The sequence below is a fragment of the Ochotona curzoniae genome, unplaced genomic scaffold, assembly GCF_017591425.1.
Source record: "Ochotona curzoniae isolate NIBS_2020 unplaced genomic scaffold, NIBS_Ocur_1.0 contig_3622, whole genome shotgun sequence".
Lineage (NCBI taxonomy): Eukaryota > Metazoa > Chordata > Mammalia > Lagomorpha > Ochotonidae > Ochotona > Ochotona curzoniae.
In genome coordinates, this window is record NW_024465926.1 from 28,287,183 (window position 1) to 28,302,435 (window position 15,253).

A 15,253-nucleotide genomic window follows, 5' to 3' on the forward strand; every position below is an offset into this window, starting at 1 on the left:
GTCCCCTGAGAGCTGCAGCACCACCATCCTTATCCTTGTTTGCAGATTGGGGAGCGAGGTCTGAACCTCTCCGGGGGACAAAGGCAGAGGATCAGCCTGGCTCGTGCCGTCTACTCCAACCGTCAACTTTATCTGCTGGACGACCCCCTGTCGGCCGTGGATGCGCACGTGGGCAAGCATGTATTTCAGGAATGCATCAGGAAGACACTCAGGGGGAAGACGGTCGTCCTGGTGACCCACCAGCTGCAGGTGACTGGGACACACAGGGTGCACGAGGCCAAGGGCCAGGATGGAGAGTCTCCTGCTTATAGCTGCCTCTTCCATCCGAGGCTCAGAAAGGGCAAGAGGAAGCTGGAGACACAGAAGGCATCTATGACTCTGTCCCCGTTGTCTGGCTTCTGTATAGCACCGCCTGTCCTGGGCACAGCCTTGACCAGCCCTGCCTTTGGGATGCGTGGGCAAGGCCTTTCCTCCACTAGGATCCATGAACCCTAGCCCGTGGTGGTAGAGATGGGGACCCCTCCTTCAGCTCTGGGCACCTGGCAGTGAGTGAGAAGATGGGAAACCAGGAGAAGCAGGCACACTCCACCCTTCTTTCAGCCTGCTCTGGCAGGCCTGAGGCCAGGGGCACCTTACATGGGAGGATGGCGTTACCACCCCACTCCTGCAGTTTGCACTTGAGTGCTGTCTGGGCTTCCTCTGAGAGGGTTTTGCACCCTGCAGGAAGCTGGGTCTCCGTAGAGCTCCTGTCCTTAGGGCAAGGTGGAGGAAATGGCTGGAGCTCTGGAGAGGTGACTGGGAATGGTTGTGACCCAGCCAGGCTGTAGTGACCATCCTCTGGGAGATAGACCTTATGTCCTCTCCAGCTCCTGTCAGGGGTCCTGGAAATCCTTGGGGCCTGTCTCATCCATGACTCATGTGAGTCAGAACTGCCCCTCTGGGAGTCCCCATGGAGGGGGCATTACAACCTGGGGATGCTGAGACCCACCCACCTGCAGTGTGACCCAGGCAAGAGGGACCTTTGCTCCAGGCCACAGCCTTCTGCAGGTCGCCTTTCCCAAGGTCACTCCTGTCTGGTGAAAGAGGCAGGCAGCCACCAGGTGGCTCCAGACTCTGGGTCTGGCCCACTATTGTCCATTGTATTGTGTGTGATGGGGAGGAGGGAGTGGGGGACTCAGGCTTGTCTCTGCTGCTTTTATTCTGGATGCTTCCGAGTGCCCTTGGAAGGCCATGGGTCCCCAGCCCGGAGTCAGATTCCAGTGTTTGAGAGCAAAGCCATTCAAATCTGCCTACTTGCACCTGAGTGAACCCGGGGCTGGCTGGCCAGAGGGACCTCCACCTCATCAGGAGCTGCAAAGCTTAGGGTGTGGGGCTGCCATGGGCCCTGCACTGCCTCAGTTGCCCCATCTGGAATATCAGCTGCTGATAAAGTTGCCTGCTGGGCTGTGGAGTTGTAGAGGACCAGGAGGAGGTAAGAGACCAGACCATGCTGCAGGAAGTAAGAAGCCATTTACAGGAGTGAGAATTTCTTTTTTTGGAAGGAGGCTCTGTCAGGAAGTGACTGCACTGGACATTAAAAGCCAGTCCGTTGCTGCTTGGGCTGTCTGCACCAGTGGACAGGGAGGTGGCAAGGATGGAGCTGTCTAGGTTGTCAGACCTGCACTCCTGTCTGGGACACAATCACCCCTTGTAGCTCCCTCTTGGTCTTTTTAAGGATGTTCAAGGTTGGTCTGACCTTGATGGGAGCTGCAGTATAGGAGAAGTCCCCTGGCCCATTTTATAAATGCTTCTTTAGGTTATAGCATCTTAAAAGAAAAATCACAGCAAAATCTAAAATATTGCCCCAGCTGCTTGCCTACCACTAGGAGGGGCTTCCTGCTTTCCCACAGGTTGATCCTAAGTGAGGGGACAGTTCCTCTGTCACCTTCCAGAGTGAATGAGGAAGCCCCTCTTGGCATAACTCTTTGATCACAGGAATGACATGGAAATGGAGTTTCAGTGAGCAAAGCAGAAGCACTCCGGGTAGAATACGGGCTGCCAGGGGCAGATGCAGCTCTCTTTCTGTGGCATAGCTGAAGCCAGGGGCTGTGGGTTCTTGCCTTGGGGTCTGCATCAGGGTCTTCTGCAGTCAGAGGTGGCCCTGTGATGCCAAGGGCCATCATACACGCCCCACGTGTCTTTTGCCACCATCAGCTGAAGCAGAGGAGGGTGCTACGTGCTTCCCATTGAATGTCAAACCCTGGCGTTCACACTCGTGGGTGCCACATCAGGGCTCCTCCCTGGGGGGTGTTGGCAATGTCTGGATGTAATTTTTATTATTATTATTTTGTTGGAAAGGCAGATTTACAGGCAGAGGGAGAGACAGAGAGAAAGATCTCCATCTGCTGGTTCATTCCCCAAATGGCCACAACTGCTCAAGCTGAGCAGATCTGAAGCCAGGAGGTTCCTCTGGATCTCCTGTACACGTGCAGGACCCAAAGGCTTTGGGCCATCCTCCACTGCTTTTCCAGGCCACAAATAGGGAGTGAGATGGAAAGTGGAGTAGCCAGGACATAAACAGATGCCCATATGGGATCCTGGCGCTTGGAGGTAGAAGATTAGCCAGTTAGGCCATTGTGCTGGCACCGAGATTTATTTTATTTTATATACTTATTATTGCTGGTCACAGTCAGTGGGGAAGGATGAAGGCTGGTGGGTGAAGACTCCTAACTATGCCACAGAGCACAGGCAGCTAAGAATCACCCGACCCTTGCATGATGGTGGTGAGATTCCCCTTGGCTGGTGAGCCAGGGATGCCTGTCTCTCCCCAAGGTAGAGCACGCTGCGAATCACCCCTCTACTTCTGCAGTTCTTGGAGTCTTGTGATGAAGTCATTCTGTTGGAAGATGGAGAGATTTGTGAGAAGGGCACTCACAAGAAGTTAATGGAGGAGCGGGGACGCTATGCCAAGCTGATCCACAACCTCCGAGGCTTGCAATTTAAGGTAGCACTGGTGCGCCTGCGTGGTGTGTGTGTGTGTGTGTGTGTGTGTGTGTGTGTGTGTGTGTGTGTGTGTGAGTGTGTGTGTGCGTGAGTGTGCGTGTGCAGGTGTGGCAGGGACTGTGGATGGTGCTCTGTCCCTCCTGATATCTGGACGGGAGAGGTGCTGTCATTCAGCTCTCAGAAGGAATGTCGTTCTGTCTCCAGGACCCCGAGCACATTTACAACGCGGCCATGGTGGAAGTCCTTAAGGAGAGCCAGTCGCAGAGGAGCAGTGAGGATGCTGGTACACGCAGAGCTCAAGCCCCGGCTCTCCTGCTGCCCTAGGCATCTGCGTGGACCCAGAGCTCTCTTTATTTCTTACCCTAGCTTTGGCTCCAGGAGATGAGAAAGAGGAAACAAAAGAATCTGAAACAACCTTGGAATTTGGAGATGTCAAAGGTATCTAGCATCCATGATATACACATTTATTTTTGAAAGGCAGATTTACAGAGAGAGAGAGAGAGAGAGAGAGAGAAAGCTTCCATCTGGTGGGTCACTCCTTAGATGGCCTCAATGAGCTGAGCTGGTCCGAAGCCAGGAGCCAGGAGCTTCTTCTGGGTCTCCCATGTGAGTGCAGGGACTCAAGGACTTGGGCCATGCTCATTGCTTTCCTAGGCCATGAACAAGGAACAGATTTGGAAGTGTAGCAATCAGAACATGAACTGGTGCTTGTAATGGATGCCAGCACTGAAGGTGGAGGATTAGCCTGTTACGTCGTCATACCAGCTTCCATCCATGCTCTCTTACAGTGACTAAGCTAGTAACTATGCCCCCATAGTCACTGTACCAGTTGGAGAGATCACGCAATGCCAGGGCTTCCTCAGAGGCAGAAGCCAGCCCAAGGCCTGTGTCCTACCCTGCAGGGGAGCATGGAAAAGGACCTGGGTCAGTGATGGGATCGAGGTGGGATGAGGTCATTCCAAACATAGTACTGGGTGCCAAGTGTTATGTGAGGCTGCGTGGAGAGACAGAATGTCCACCTTTGTGGGATCTCACAGTCCGGAGGGGGTCACAGCCAAATGAGACACTGTAGCAGGAGTTGTGGATGGGGTCTTGAGCGGGAGTGACAAGCAAATCAGGGAGGGCTTCACTGAGGGGGCGCTCTTTGGATGAGGCCTTCAGGGATGTGTAAGAGGTTTGCTGGGGACATTGTGGGAGAAGGTGGAGAAGGCAGAGGGTTTGAGGCTGGGAGCTTGAGGGCACTCTGGGAAGCCAGAGGAGCAGGGAAATTGGCTAGGGCCTGGCAGGTGAGCTGCCTCTTGCACTTCTTAGGCACTGCTGCCCCTCATCCCTGCCCTAAAGTTCACTGTCTCTCATTCTGGGCTCTTAGCCTGACCCTGAGGGAGCAGGGCTCAGCAGTCCTCAAAGTGCCTGTAGCAGGTGATTTTCCATGCTGGAGTCTGTTCCTCAGTGATGTGTGGTTAAAAAAAAAAAAATTCAAACAACTTAATCCATTTCATCAAATAGAAGATGCTTCCTGTTTTATAAGACCTGATCATTTTATGTGCCGCTTAGGAAAGAGAAAAATCACTTGCAATTGAACGTTTCTCAGATGGAGGGCACATCCTAATTTCAAAGACGCTAGAATGTGAATTTAAAACTCAGGTGTGTCCTTGCTGCCTTGAGCTTAGCCACCCTCGATGGGCTTATGACAAATACAGGTGCCTTGAGAAAGACAGCGATGGTGTGAGTGCTTGTCAGGGAAGTGATGTGCTGTATCCTTTAGGGGAAAAGGGGCATGGGGGTCTTGTGGGCAGTCAGCACAGCTCCCTGTGTTCTTACCACTCATGCTCCTCTGGAGAGGAAGAAGGCACTGTGCACTTGGCTCTGGAGAAAGACCTACTGCTGGAGGATAAACATCTGGGTGATTCTGGCCACTGACAGCTGCAGGAGAGAAGATACCTGGAAACCAGTAATAGGCAGCACTGCCCACCTCGCCTGTACCAGGGTGCCAGCAGAGGGTGGCAAGGGGAGTTCCAGTGTGCCGGCCATGGGGTTTGTCCAGTGCCCTGGGCTCTGCAGGGTGTCCTTTATTAGGCTCTGCCCACACACTGAGGCCTTGCCCTGGTTTTCCAGTCCTGGTGGGAGACACAATGAGCAGATGTCAGGCTGAGCATTTCTCAAAGGAGCGCCAGGTTCCTGGGCAGGGAACCTCTGAGTTCTCAAGGCAGCTGGCCCCTTTGAGGTACAAATGCGTTCCTCATTGCGGCAGGGTGCAAAAGGCCTTGGTCCAGCTCTCTTTAACTCAGTTTATAAGGCCAAGCTTGGTTTGTGTGTCTGCATTGGAATGACATTTTTCATGCCTCTTGGTGGAAGAGAGGGGCAGAAGACATGCGTTCAACCCTACCTGCCTGGAGCTGTTTCAGATAGCACTGCTATATCTCTGAAATGCTGTTTTCATGACAATGTGGCAGGTCTGGGCCTTCTCCTGGGGCAGTGCAGGGGAGGACATGGGGTTACCACATGGATGGCACCAGGAGCTCGTGCAGCAGTTGACCTGGAAGGGTGTGTGTGTGTTTCCTACATATCCTTTTTCTTTTTAAAAGTATCTATATAGTTGAGAAGGGTGTATGCCCATGTGGACCACTGATCAGGGTAGGGATAATCAAGGCTTGCAGGGAAGGGAGTAAGACAAATGCTTCCAATTTATTTTTTCCTCCTGTGTCTGGGGGGAGAGCAGGGAAGGAAGGGCTGGGGTCACTCCCAGCAGCGAAACTACATTGGTACCCAGGGATGGGGGACAGACACTTAACATCAACCTAGGATCCCCAGTGTGGAGCATGTTTCACGGGTACTTAAGTGGTTTTGATAGTTCTGGGGAAGGCTGAGGAAATATTTTCAAGAAACATTGATTGACATAGTCCACCTTAGTGTGTCCATTTGCCCAGATACTTGCTGTCAAAGCTTGGCCAGGAGAGTTATCCAATCTGTTCTGCCCCCCCATCCTCTGACATAGTACCTAATGTCCTCTGCAGTTCTCAATGAGCTGGATGCGATGCGCCCATGTACATCTGGACATGCTGTCCATTTCACAGGCATCAGCAATTGGGGAAGCCCAGTCCCAATACATGCACTTCATGATCAGACCACAGATCCTGTGTTTTTCTGTGTGGCCAGAATTTGAGTTCCGTGGTTCAACCTAGGTGACTTCAGACCTGAGTCTTGTCTCTGCCTGCCAGTGCAGGGTCTGGCTCAGTTCATCACCTGTATCAGCCTACATATATACTGATAGTTGCAGTCACCTGATAGTTCTGTTCCCAGCCTCATCTCATACACCAACCAATGGGTGCTGCAGCCCAGCCTAAACCTGCCCACCACATACTTGACCCTTATGCACATCAGTGGGAACTATAGCCTAGTTGGAGAGATCCCCAATAACTGCACCAGGTCTGCCACCAGCCCCAGTTCCTGTGCAGTAGGAACATACCCTTGTATGTATAGCAGACTGGTCTGGACCATTTCGCATCCCATCTGGTTCTTGTGTACACCCATGGGTGCTGCAGCCTAGCTCAGCCTGACTGACCCCAATGTCCAACCCACATGTATGCTGGTGAGTGCTTCTGTTTTGTCCAGCCTGTTTGTAGCCCTGGTTCTCCTGCTCACAGGAGGGAGCTACAATCTAGAGGGGGTGCCCGCAGTTTCCCCAATAAGCCCACTCCAAGTCCCAGATCTTATTTTTTAGGTGATATGACTTGTAACCAATCCCAGCACTTGTCAGCAGATGCTGTGGCAAAGCCCAACCAGCCAGCACTTATTCTGGCTCTTGCTTGTGCCTGTGAATGTGGTGTCCAGCTCGGCTCTCCCACAAACCCAACTCATATGCAGGCCAATGGATATTATAACCATGCCCAGCCTGATTCACCCCAGTCTCAGCTCACCAATGGGAGCAGCAGTCCAACAGGGGAGCCCCTGCAACCCTCATATCAGACTCCTCTGGCCTGGGGTCTTGTGTTTGTCGGTGCCTGTTGTAACCCTAGTCAGACATGGCTCACCTTGCCTCAACATTTGCTGGTGGATGCTACAGCCTGGTTCCACCCAGCCTGCCCCAGAGTTCTGGCCATAATGTGAACTGGCAAGTGTTGTAGCTGAACTTAGTCTGTCCTGCAACCTATCCTGGCTCTCACCTGCCTGTAGATCCTGTGGACTGTTCCAGCCTGGCCATACCCCAGGCCTGCCCCACACACATGCCAAAGGATACTACAACCCAGCCTTGTCTGCACGGCTCCCAGCCTTGTCTGGACAGCTCCCAGCCTTGGCTCTTACGCATAGCAGTGGGGACTGCATTCTGATGTAAGGAGTTCTGCTGGGGGTGAGCTTGAGAAGGCAGAAAAGGCTCTTTCATGTTCAAGGTGTAGGAAACATGTGGGTATGCTTGCTACTCCAGCTGGGCATCTAGCCCCACTGCCAACCACTATGACAACCTACTTGTTCTCCCCGAGAGCTGCCTGTGTAACTCCGGCTGGAAGTGCTGGGAATTGGGCCCTCACAGATAACAGCCTCACCCAGTGGCCAGCGATGTGCAAAATCCTCATGTTCTTGTCGTATTGTTTGTCTACCTAGGCATGGAGTTGAGCTCTGGTTGTCCACAGTGGATGACTTGCCTCCAGTTGTCTTCCTTTTTCTACTCCCTACATCCTCTTTTAAAGAGTTCATTTATATATTCACTTGAAGGAGGGAGGAAGGAGAGAGAAAAAGAGAGAGAGAGAGGGCCCAGTGCAGTGGCCTAGCGGCTAAAGTCCTCGCCTTGAATGCGCCAGGATCCCATATGGAACCCAGTTCTTTTTTTTTTTTTTTTTTTTTTTTTTTTAAGATCTGTAACCAAATCAGAATGAGTATTTTCATTGTTATATAATTTAATATTCACACACATAAAGTAAATGAAAGAAAAGAAAAGACACAGGAAATAAAAATGAAGATATTCAATTCTGTTTGATTCTAGATTTCATGTGTTTCCTCTGATTTTATTAATAGTGAAATCTAATAGATGCCAAAAGATTCCGATTCTTTTTCTGCATTTGCCTTATTTTACTTATTTATATCCAGTTTCATCTATTTTGTTGCAAATAAGAATTTAGTCTTTTTTATGGCTGAATGGAATCTTTTGGAACCCAGTTCTAATCCTGGCAGCTCCACTTCCCATCCAGGACCCTGTCTGTGGCCTAGGAAAGCAGTCAAGGATGGCTCAAAGCCTTGGGGCCCTGCACCCACATGGGAGACCTGGGAGAAGTTCCTGACTCCTAGCTTTGAATCGGCATAGCTCTGGCTGTTATGGTCACTTGGGGAGTGAATCATTGGACAGAAGAGCTTCCTCTCTGTCTTTCCTCCTCTTTGTATATCTGCCTTTCCAATAAAAATAATCTTTGAGAGAGAGAGAGAGAGAGAGAGAGAGAGAGAGAGAGAGAGAGAGAGAGACAGAGAGACTCTTCATCGCTCCAAACAGCAACAATGGATGGCTATGGCTTGACTAAGCCCAATTCAGGAGCTTAATCTCATCCAGGGCTTGCATGTGGGTGACAGGAACCATGAATGGGTCCTATTTTTCTGCTGATTTCCAGGAGTATTAGCAAGGAACTTAACTAGAAGTAGAGCAGCCAGGACTCAAAACCAGGGTTTACACGGGATGCTGGCATTGCTAGCAGCAGTTTCACCCACTTCACTGCAGTGGCAGCCCATTCCCAAAGGTTTTCAATCTGTGGCTGTTTTCATTCACTGTGGACACTGCAGAGCCAGTGCTCACATCCCCTGCTTTGAAGAGAAATGGATCAAGACAACAGAGGGAGTATCCACAGGGCTGAGCACATAGCAGGCATTCAGTTTAGACCAGAAGCCTACCTTCCAGAGCTCAGCTATAGAGCAGTGAGCACAGGTGTGCCGGAAACCTGAATGAGTGGAGCATGGGGGAGGATGGGCCCTGCGAGCCCTCTGGGGATAGGGGTGTGGAGGGCCTGCCAGTCTTGCCAGGAACCCAGCTGGCAGTGACCATCTGAGACCTGTGTTTGTCTCTGCAGTTCCTGCACATCAGCTGGTCCAGACCGAATCGTCCCAGGAAGGCACGGTGACCTGGAGAACGTACCACACATACATTAAGGCTTCTGGAGGTTCTTGATCTCATTTACACGGAGCCATGATCCCTTTTTAAATTGCTGGGTTCACAAGTTTATGATTTTCCTCCGCAGTTACAACCGCTGGGGCTGTTTATCAAGGCTTTTCTTTTTCTCCCTTTAAAAACTGAAGTCTGATAATAGGACTTTTTAAATGGAATCATCCTTTATCTATATTGAAGCTGGCAGCCCCTATCTTCTGGGAGCCAGGTGGGCAGTAGCATGCATTGGCAATGGCTCTTCAAACCCTCACACTCTCTCCATTGCCTACGATGGCAGTTTGCTTATGGCCTGCCATCCACATTAGAGGCACTGTCGGTGCGCAAGGCAGACCTGCAGCTTCGTTCCTAGTCTGTCCTCCATCATTTTGATATATTCCTGGCCTATTTTTTGATAAAATGCTTAATTTCCCCATCATCTTGGTTTGTTTTTTTGTAAGATCTATTTATTTGAAAGGCTGAGTGACACAGAGAAGGAGAGACACTGATTTTCCATCCTCTGGTTCTCTCCCTGGGTAGTCATAAGAGCTGAGACTGGGCTGGTTCCAGTCTTCCACAGGGCCGCAAGGACTCAGACCATCTTCCATTGCCTTCCCAGGCACATTAGCAAGGAGCTGGATCAAAAATGGAGTGGCTGGAACTAGAATGGGCACCCATATGGGATGCTGGAATTGAGGTGGCAGCTTAACTCGCCACACCGTAACACTGGCCCCCATTGATTTGGTTTTAGAGTACTGAGTTCTTATTAAAATGCATGCTGGTGGTTACCATAGGATGATAGTTTGGGCACATTTTCCAAATAGATGGAACAGTGAGTTGTTCTCACAGTGCTCTATTAGCCTAGAAGGTGGTTCCCCAGGTTCAAGGCCCCCCCCCCCCCCCCCCCGTGGGTGTTGAGTTTCCCGTGGGTGTCGGGTTTCCCGTGGGGTTGAGTCCTGAGGGAGGCCAGGCCACGTCTGCCCCTGCTGGCGTTAGTAACCCCGCCTGGCTCCCCTCTTTGCAGGATACCTCCTCTCTCTCTTCGCAGTCTCCCTCTTCCTCCTCATGATTGGCAGCTGCACCTTCAGTAACTGGTGGTTGGGTCTCTGGCTGGACAAGGGCTCACAGGTGAGTTTGTTCTCGGCAGTGAAAAGCACTGAACTTGTGTCTTGGAGCACAGAAGTCACTCACTGAAATCACTTGGGAACCTCTGCCCTTGCAGGTGGCATCTGGGGCAGGTGCTTAAACTGTCCAGTTCCAATTCTTAACATCCCCTTCAGTTTCTCAAGACAAACAGTGCATTGGGATTCCCGTGTGCCACCTGCAGATATCAAAGGGATGGCTGAAAAAGTGTGCCAAAAGCAGCATGTCTGTGGGGTCAGGACAGACCAGGTCAGTGTTGTAGCCTGGGTCTCAGGTCAGGGAAACCTCACATAGGTTTCTTTTTCTTTCCTGCCATTGAAGAACTGGCATTCTGTCCTTGACACCATCAGCGCCAGACAGTTGCATAGGGCTCTGTCCCATGAAGTTGCCTCTGTGGGATTGGGATGTGCCAGAGTCACACTCAGTTCCCATAAGTGTGACAGGCCACCAGGAGCCCTTTCCTGCTGGCTGAGCTCCTCTGGGGAAGGGCTTGAAGTCCTTTTTCCCTGGAGCTTTCTCAGCTTTTGGCCAATGGTTTCAGAGCCTCAGCAGTGCTGTGGGTGGTGTCCGCCCATGCTTGGTGGTGGCTGGCTACATTTTTGTTTAATTCTGTTGCTATGACCACCAGAATCAGGAAGGGTGGGGCTTGAGCAGGAGACAGGCTATTGGACACCAGCATTCTGAGGCCACACCCCAGGCGGAGGCCAACAATGGACAGCATGGTGGCAGCAGCTCCAGGATCCATAGCTTCTTCTTGATCCAACATGCCCAGGACGAGGACTTCCTTTTGGGGAGCTGGTTTAGATTGTGGCGAAGGCCACTCCTGAGCTTGGGGCTTCTCTACAGCAGGCTACTGGGTGTGAAGCAGCAGTGGCAGGCCAAGTGTTCGTCCCTTGTCCCTGGATGCAGGAGCAGAAGGAACAAAAGACCTTCAGCCAGGCCTGTGATCAGGGACTCCCCCGGGGATTCTTTCACTTGTTTTTTCAACAGTTCATCAATCAGCCACCTCTGATTTACACTTCTGCTATTACTGCCCTCAGCAAAAAGGCATTTTGGAAGCGTGATTTCCTCTCCCCCAAACAGTCTCCCAGCACACGTTCAGGAGACACAGGAACTTGGTAGTTTCTCAGGGTAGGGAGAAGAAAGTGGCCTGTGCTCAGAGATGCTGGCAAAATGGGTGTGCCCCCTGGACTGGGTTGGATGGGATTGTGGCTGGAGCCTCCCATGGGGGCCGCGCATCCAGGGCTGTGTGGCTGTGCCCTCCCAGAGAGCCCCCTGGGTTTCCCTGAGCTAAGGCTTGATGACAGCTGACAGCTGGCAGGAGGCATGGTGAGTGCAGGGTGGTTCCTGGGCACTGTCCTGTTGGGGTTGGATTCCAGGCGCCCCACTTGCTTCTGGATCTGCCTGGCCCAGCCTTTCTTCTGGTCTTGTAAGGTACAGGAAGTTGCTGGGTGGCTGCCTGCATGTCACCTTGTTCAGCTGCTTTGTTTTCACAGTGACTGTGAGCTCATGCCAGATGCCCCTTGAACTCACAACTGCCCATGGAGAAGAATCATGCATAGCCCCAAAGGGGAACTGGCTTGATTTTGCTCACCCAATTACTTCTGTACCATTACCCACCTCTTAGTTTGAGTTTCTTCTCTCTGGGAAGGTTCTCTGGATAATCCCTGTTCTCTCTAGAGTCTACTCACGCTTGGTGCTTCTCTTGTATTTTCTCCCAAGGTTACTTGCGGGCCACAGGGCAACAAGACAGTGTGTGATGTGGGTGAGGTCCTGGCAGACACGGGGCAGCGCTTGTACCAGTGGGTGTACGCAGCCAGCATGGGGTCTGTGTTGTTCTTCGGCATCGCCAAAGGCTTCACCTTCACCAAGACCACGCTGATGGCATCCTCCTCGCTGCATGACAGAGTGTTCGATAAGGTGCCACCACCAGGGCCCCAAGGCACACCAGTGATTTGATGTGCCAGGCACTGTCTGTGCTGAGCCTTGGGCACAGGCGAAGCCTTCTGGGAGCTTCTAGTCTCTTCCCGGGAGAGACTTTCCAATATCCAGTTAGCACCCAGGAAAACAAATTTCAGGCAGCTGTTAGGGGTACCAGAGCTGCAGTAGGCAAACATGCAGGCTCAGGAGCATTTCCTGCTCCAGGAAACTCAGATAGCTAAAAAGTATTTCTGTCGCCTACCTTATCACACTGCTGCCACAGGTGGCAGCCACTGGCGGTGATGGCCCTGGTCAGAGAATATGGGAGGTATTTTCATTTTGGGGATAGAGGACCAAGGGCATCTTGGCATTTTAGTTCCCTGGGGCACAATGTCCCTCATCTCTAAAGGCACCACCTCTCCCATACTTGGCTGTACCTGAGATTTCTCGAGGGTCTCTCTGCGTCTCTGTGCCCAGTCCAGTTCCCCCTGCCCCCATTTTCACTGTCCCTCATGATGACTACAGAAGCAGAGGGCAGCCCCACTGTGCCCAGGACACAAGGTCAGGTCCCACTCTTACAGCTGCAGCTCCAGCAGAGCAGCCTGCAGTCTGCCAAGCACCAACCTTGACCCTGCCTGGCTGTTTGCTTGTGTCTACAGATCTTAAAGAGCCCAATGAGTTTCTTCGACACGACTCCCACCGGCAGGCTGATGAACCGCTTTTCCAAAGACATGGACGAGCTGGATGTGAGGCTGCCATTTCATGCTGAGAACTTCCTGCAGCAGTTCTTTATGGTGGTGTTCATTCTCGTGATATTGGCGGCTGTGTTCCCTGCTATCCTGCTGGTGGTGGCGGGTCTGGCTGTGGGCTTCCTCATACTGTTACGGTAGGTCCTGGTGCCACTTCAAGAGGAGAAAGCTGTACACACACATACACACACACATACACATACACACCCATGTGCAATGATGGACAATGATGGCATGTCAGGAGATGCTGCGTTCTTGCTGATTTGATTGACAGTACAACAAACTGGTCTCCCGCACTTGCTAAATGTTAGCTGCTTTGTAAAGTGTTTCACATATATCTAGCCCACATCTGGTTTCAGGCAGGTGGATAGTATTAGGAGGTGGCCAGGAGACTAGTAACCGCTATCTGTCTGCTGATGTCCCCACTCCTGCTGCTGGAGAAGAGAGGAGACCCATCCTTGGGGACTCTGAGCCTGGTGATAAAGTCCTGGAGCTGTCCCAGGCCGTGGTTAGAGACCCAGGCCTGCAGGGCCGGGAAGGTAGGGGAAGAGAAGGACTCCAGCCTCCCAGGGGGTCCAGATCCCCCATTTGCTGGAGTGAACTGGGATTCTAAGCAGATGGTACAGTGGTTATTGGGTAAGGGCAAAAATTTGCTCCTGAGCCTCAAAACTAGCCAGGAGACCTTGAAGGAAGTTGGGGAAGTGCTGGAAGCCTCCATTTGCTCATGTCCAAAGTGGCCATGGCCAACACACTTGCCTCACCTGTGTCCGAGGTGTCGCTCTGATGGTCAGATGAGGCAGTCTGACCAATTTCTTGCAAATTACAAATGAGATAAGGGACCAGTAGAAAGCCTAGTGGTTAAGCCGCTGGTTTGGGATGCTTGGGCATCTGATTAGAGTGCCTGGGATTAAGTCCTGACTTGGCTGCTGGCTGTACATCCTGGCAGTAGAGGTGGGGAGTGGATGATAACTGAAGTTAGTTGGGACCCTGCTTCTAAAGTGGGAGACCCAGACTGAGTTCCTGGAGCCCTGTTTGACCTAGCCCAGTCCCTGCCATTGTGGTCATGGAAGAGCCATTAGATAAGAATAATTCTTCTGTGTCTTAAATAAGTAAATACACATATAACTGAAGAGTTTCCGTGAAAATCAACAAACTGGAAGTGTACACTTAGCTGTGCTCTAGGCGGGTAAAACAAGTAAAACAGCAGACGGGAACTCTCTCCTGATGTCTGACTGTCTCTCTGCTTCTCAGAAAACAAGCTCAGGTGTCCATTTGGGGCTGTGCTGTTGAGAAAGGTTGGTTTTCACAGACAGACTCACATTCTGCAGTGAGATATCTCTGATCTAGGAAGCGCTCAGGACTGAGGCCTCCCCAGAGGGCACAGGCACTCACATTGCTCAGACTCCCACCTCGTACCACCTGGGATTTGCACATCCAGAGAAGGACAAGCAGGCTCACCTTCTCTCCCTAGGAAGGCGGTGGGTGCATTGGCCTGAGTGAGCAGCCAGACCTGCCAGTGGCCATGGTGAGCCCTGTGTGACCCTGCCTTGCAGCCCTCTGGGCCCCTCTTGATTGCTACACCTCCCTTCCCCCCCCACACCCTTTCCTTGCAGTATTTTCCACCGAGGAGTCCAGGAGCTTAAGAAGGTGGAGAACATCAGTCGTTCACCCTGGTTCTCACACATCACCTCCTCCATGCAAGGCCTCGGTGTCATTCACGCCTACGGCAAAGAGGAGAACTGCATCAACAAGTGAGTCTGCTGTGTGTGGGGTGGGGTGGGGTGGGGTGGGGTGGCAGGGGCGGCGCTGCTTGAGGTGCCCGGGAGGGAGCAGAACACGTGGCTCCTCTGGCTCCCACAGCCAAGTCTGGACTGGGAGCACTAAAGCATCTAGGGCCCTGGTCCCAGTGAGCTGGGGTACTTATGCAAACGACCGCCTTGGCACTTAACTTCATCTTTACTCTGTACTCTAAAAGCAAAAGTGGGTTCAATTCAAGAAAATACGGGAAAGCAGGAGGAAAAGAAAAAAATAAAACACACAGGTAAAACCAAAGTCCTGTTAATATTTTCACTCGGTCCTTTTTATAAAAATTCATTAGTTTTTTTCTTATGTATTTGGAGTGTTTTCCTCGTTTTTAAATATGTACTTAAAATTTTTAGTATCATTTCTCATGATGTGAGAGACTTTTTTTTTTTGTTAAAAAACGAAAGTTTCCCTTTGGCGGGACCATCATTTTCCTGCTTTTTAAGTGGGGGAGAGGAGATGAGCAGATTCTTCCTGAGTCATCCAGCTGCAGACCTCTAAGATGCTTGATAAATGGTACCAGCCTCCAGAGGCTCAC

At 51.6% G+C, this 15,253-nt stretch overlaps 1 protein-coding gene across 4 annotated transcripts in view; it reads left to right on the forward strand.

The window, feature by feature from the left end:
• Positions 1-15,253, forward strand: part of ABCC12 (ATP binding cassette subfamily C member 12) — a 63,098-nt gene that overhangs the window by 26,943 nt on the left and 20,902 nt on the right. For 2 of the 4 annotated variants that reach the window (XM_040982139.1, XM_040982140.1), the window contains 9 exons: positions 46-249; positions 2,849-2,983; positions 3,187-3,265; positions 3,349-3,420; positions 9,030-9,119; positions 10,125-10,228; positions 11,966-12,163; positions 12,823-13,049; positions 14,526-14,663. In XM_040982139.1, coding sequence (XP_040838073.1) covers positions 46-249; positions 2,849-2,983; positions 3,187-3,265; positions 3,349-3,420; positions 9,030-9,119; positions 10,125-10,228; positions 11,966-12,163; positions 12,823-13,049; positions 14,526-14,663 — 1,247 coding nt within the window. Of the gene's footprint in view, positions 1-45; positions 250-2,848; positions 2,984-3,186; positions 3,266-3,306; positions 3,421-9,029; positions 9,120-10,124; positions 10,229-11,965; positions 12,164-12,822; positions 13,050-14,525; positions 14,664-15,253 lie in introns of those variants that run through there. The other 2 variants (XM_040982138.1, XM_040982142.1) reach the window with 2 other exon arrangements.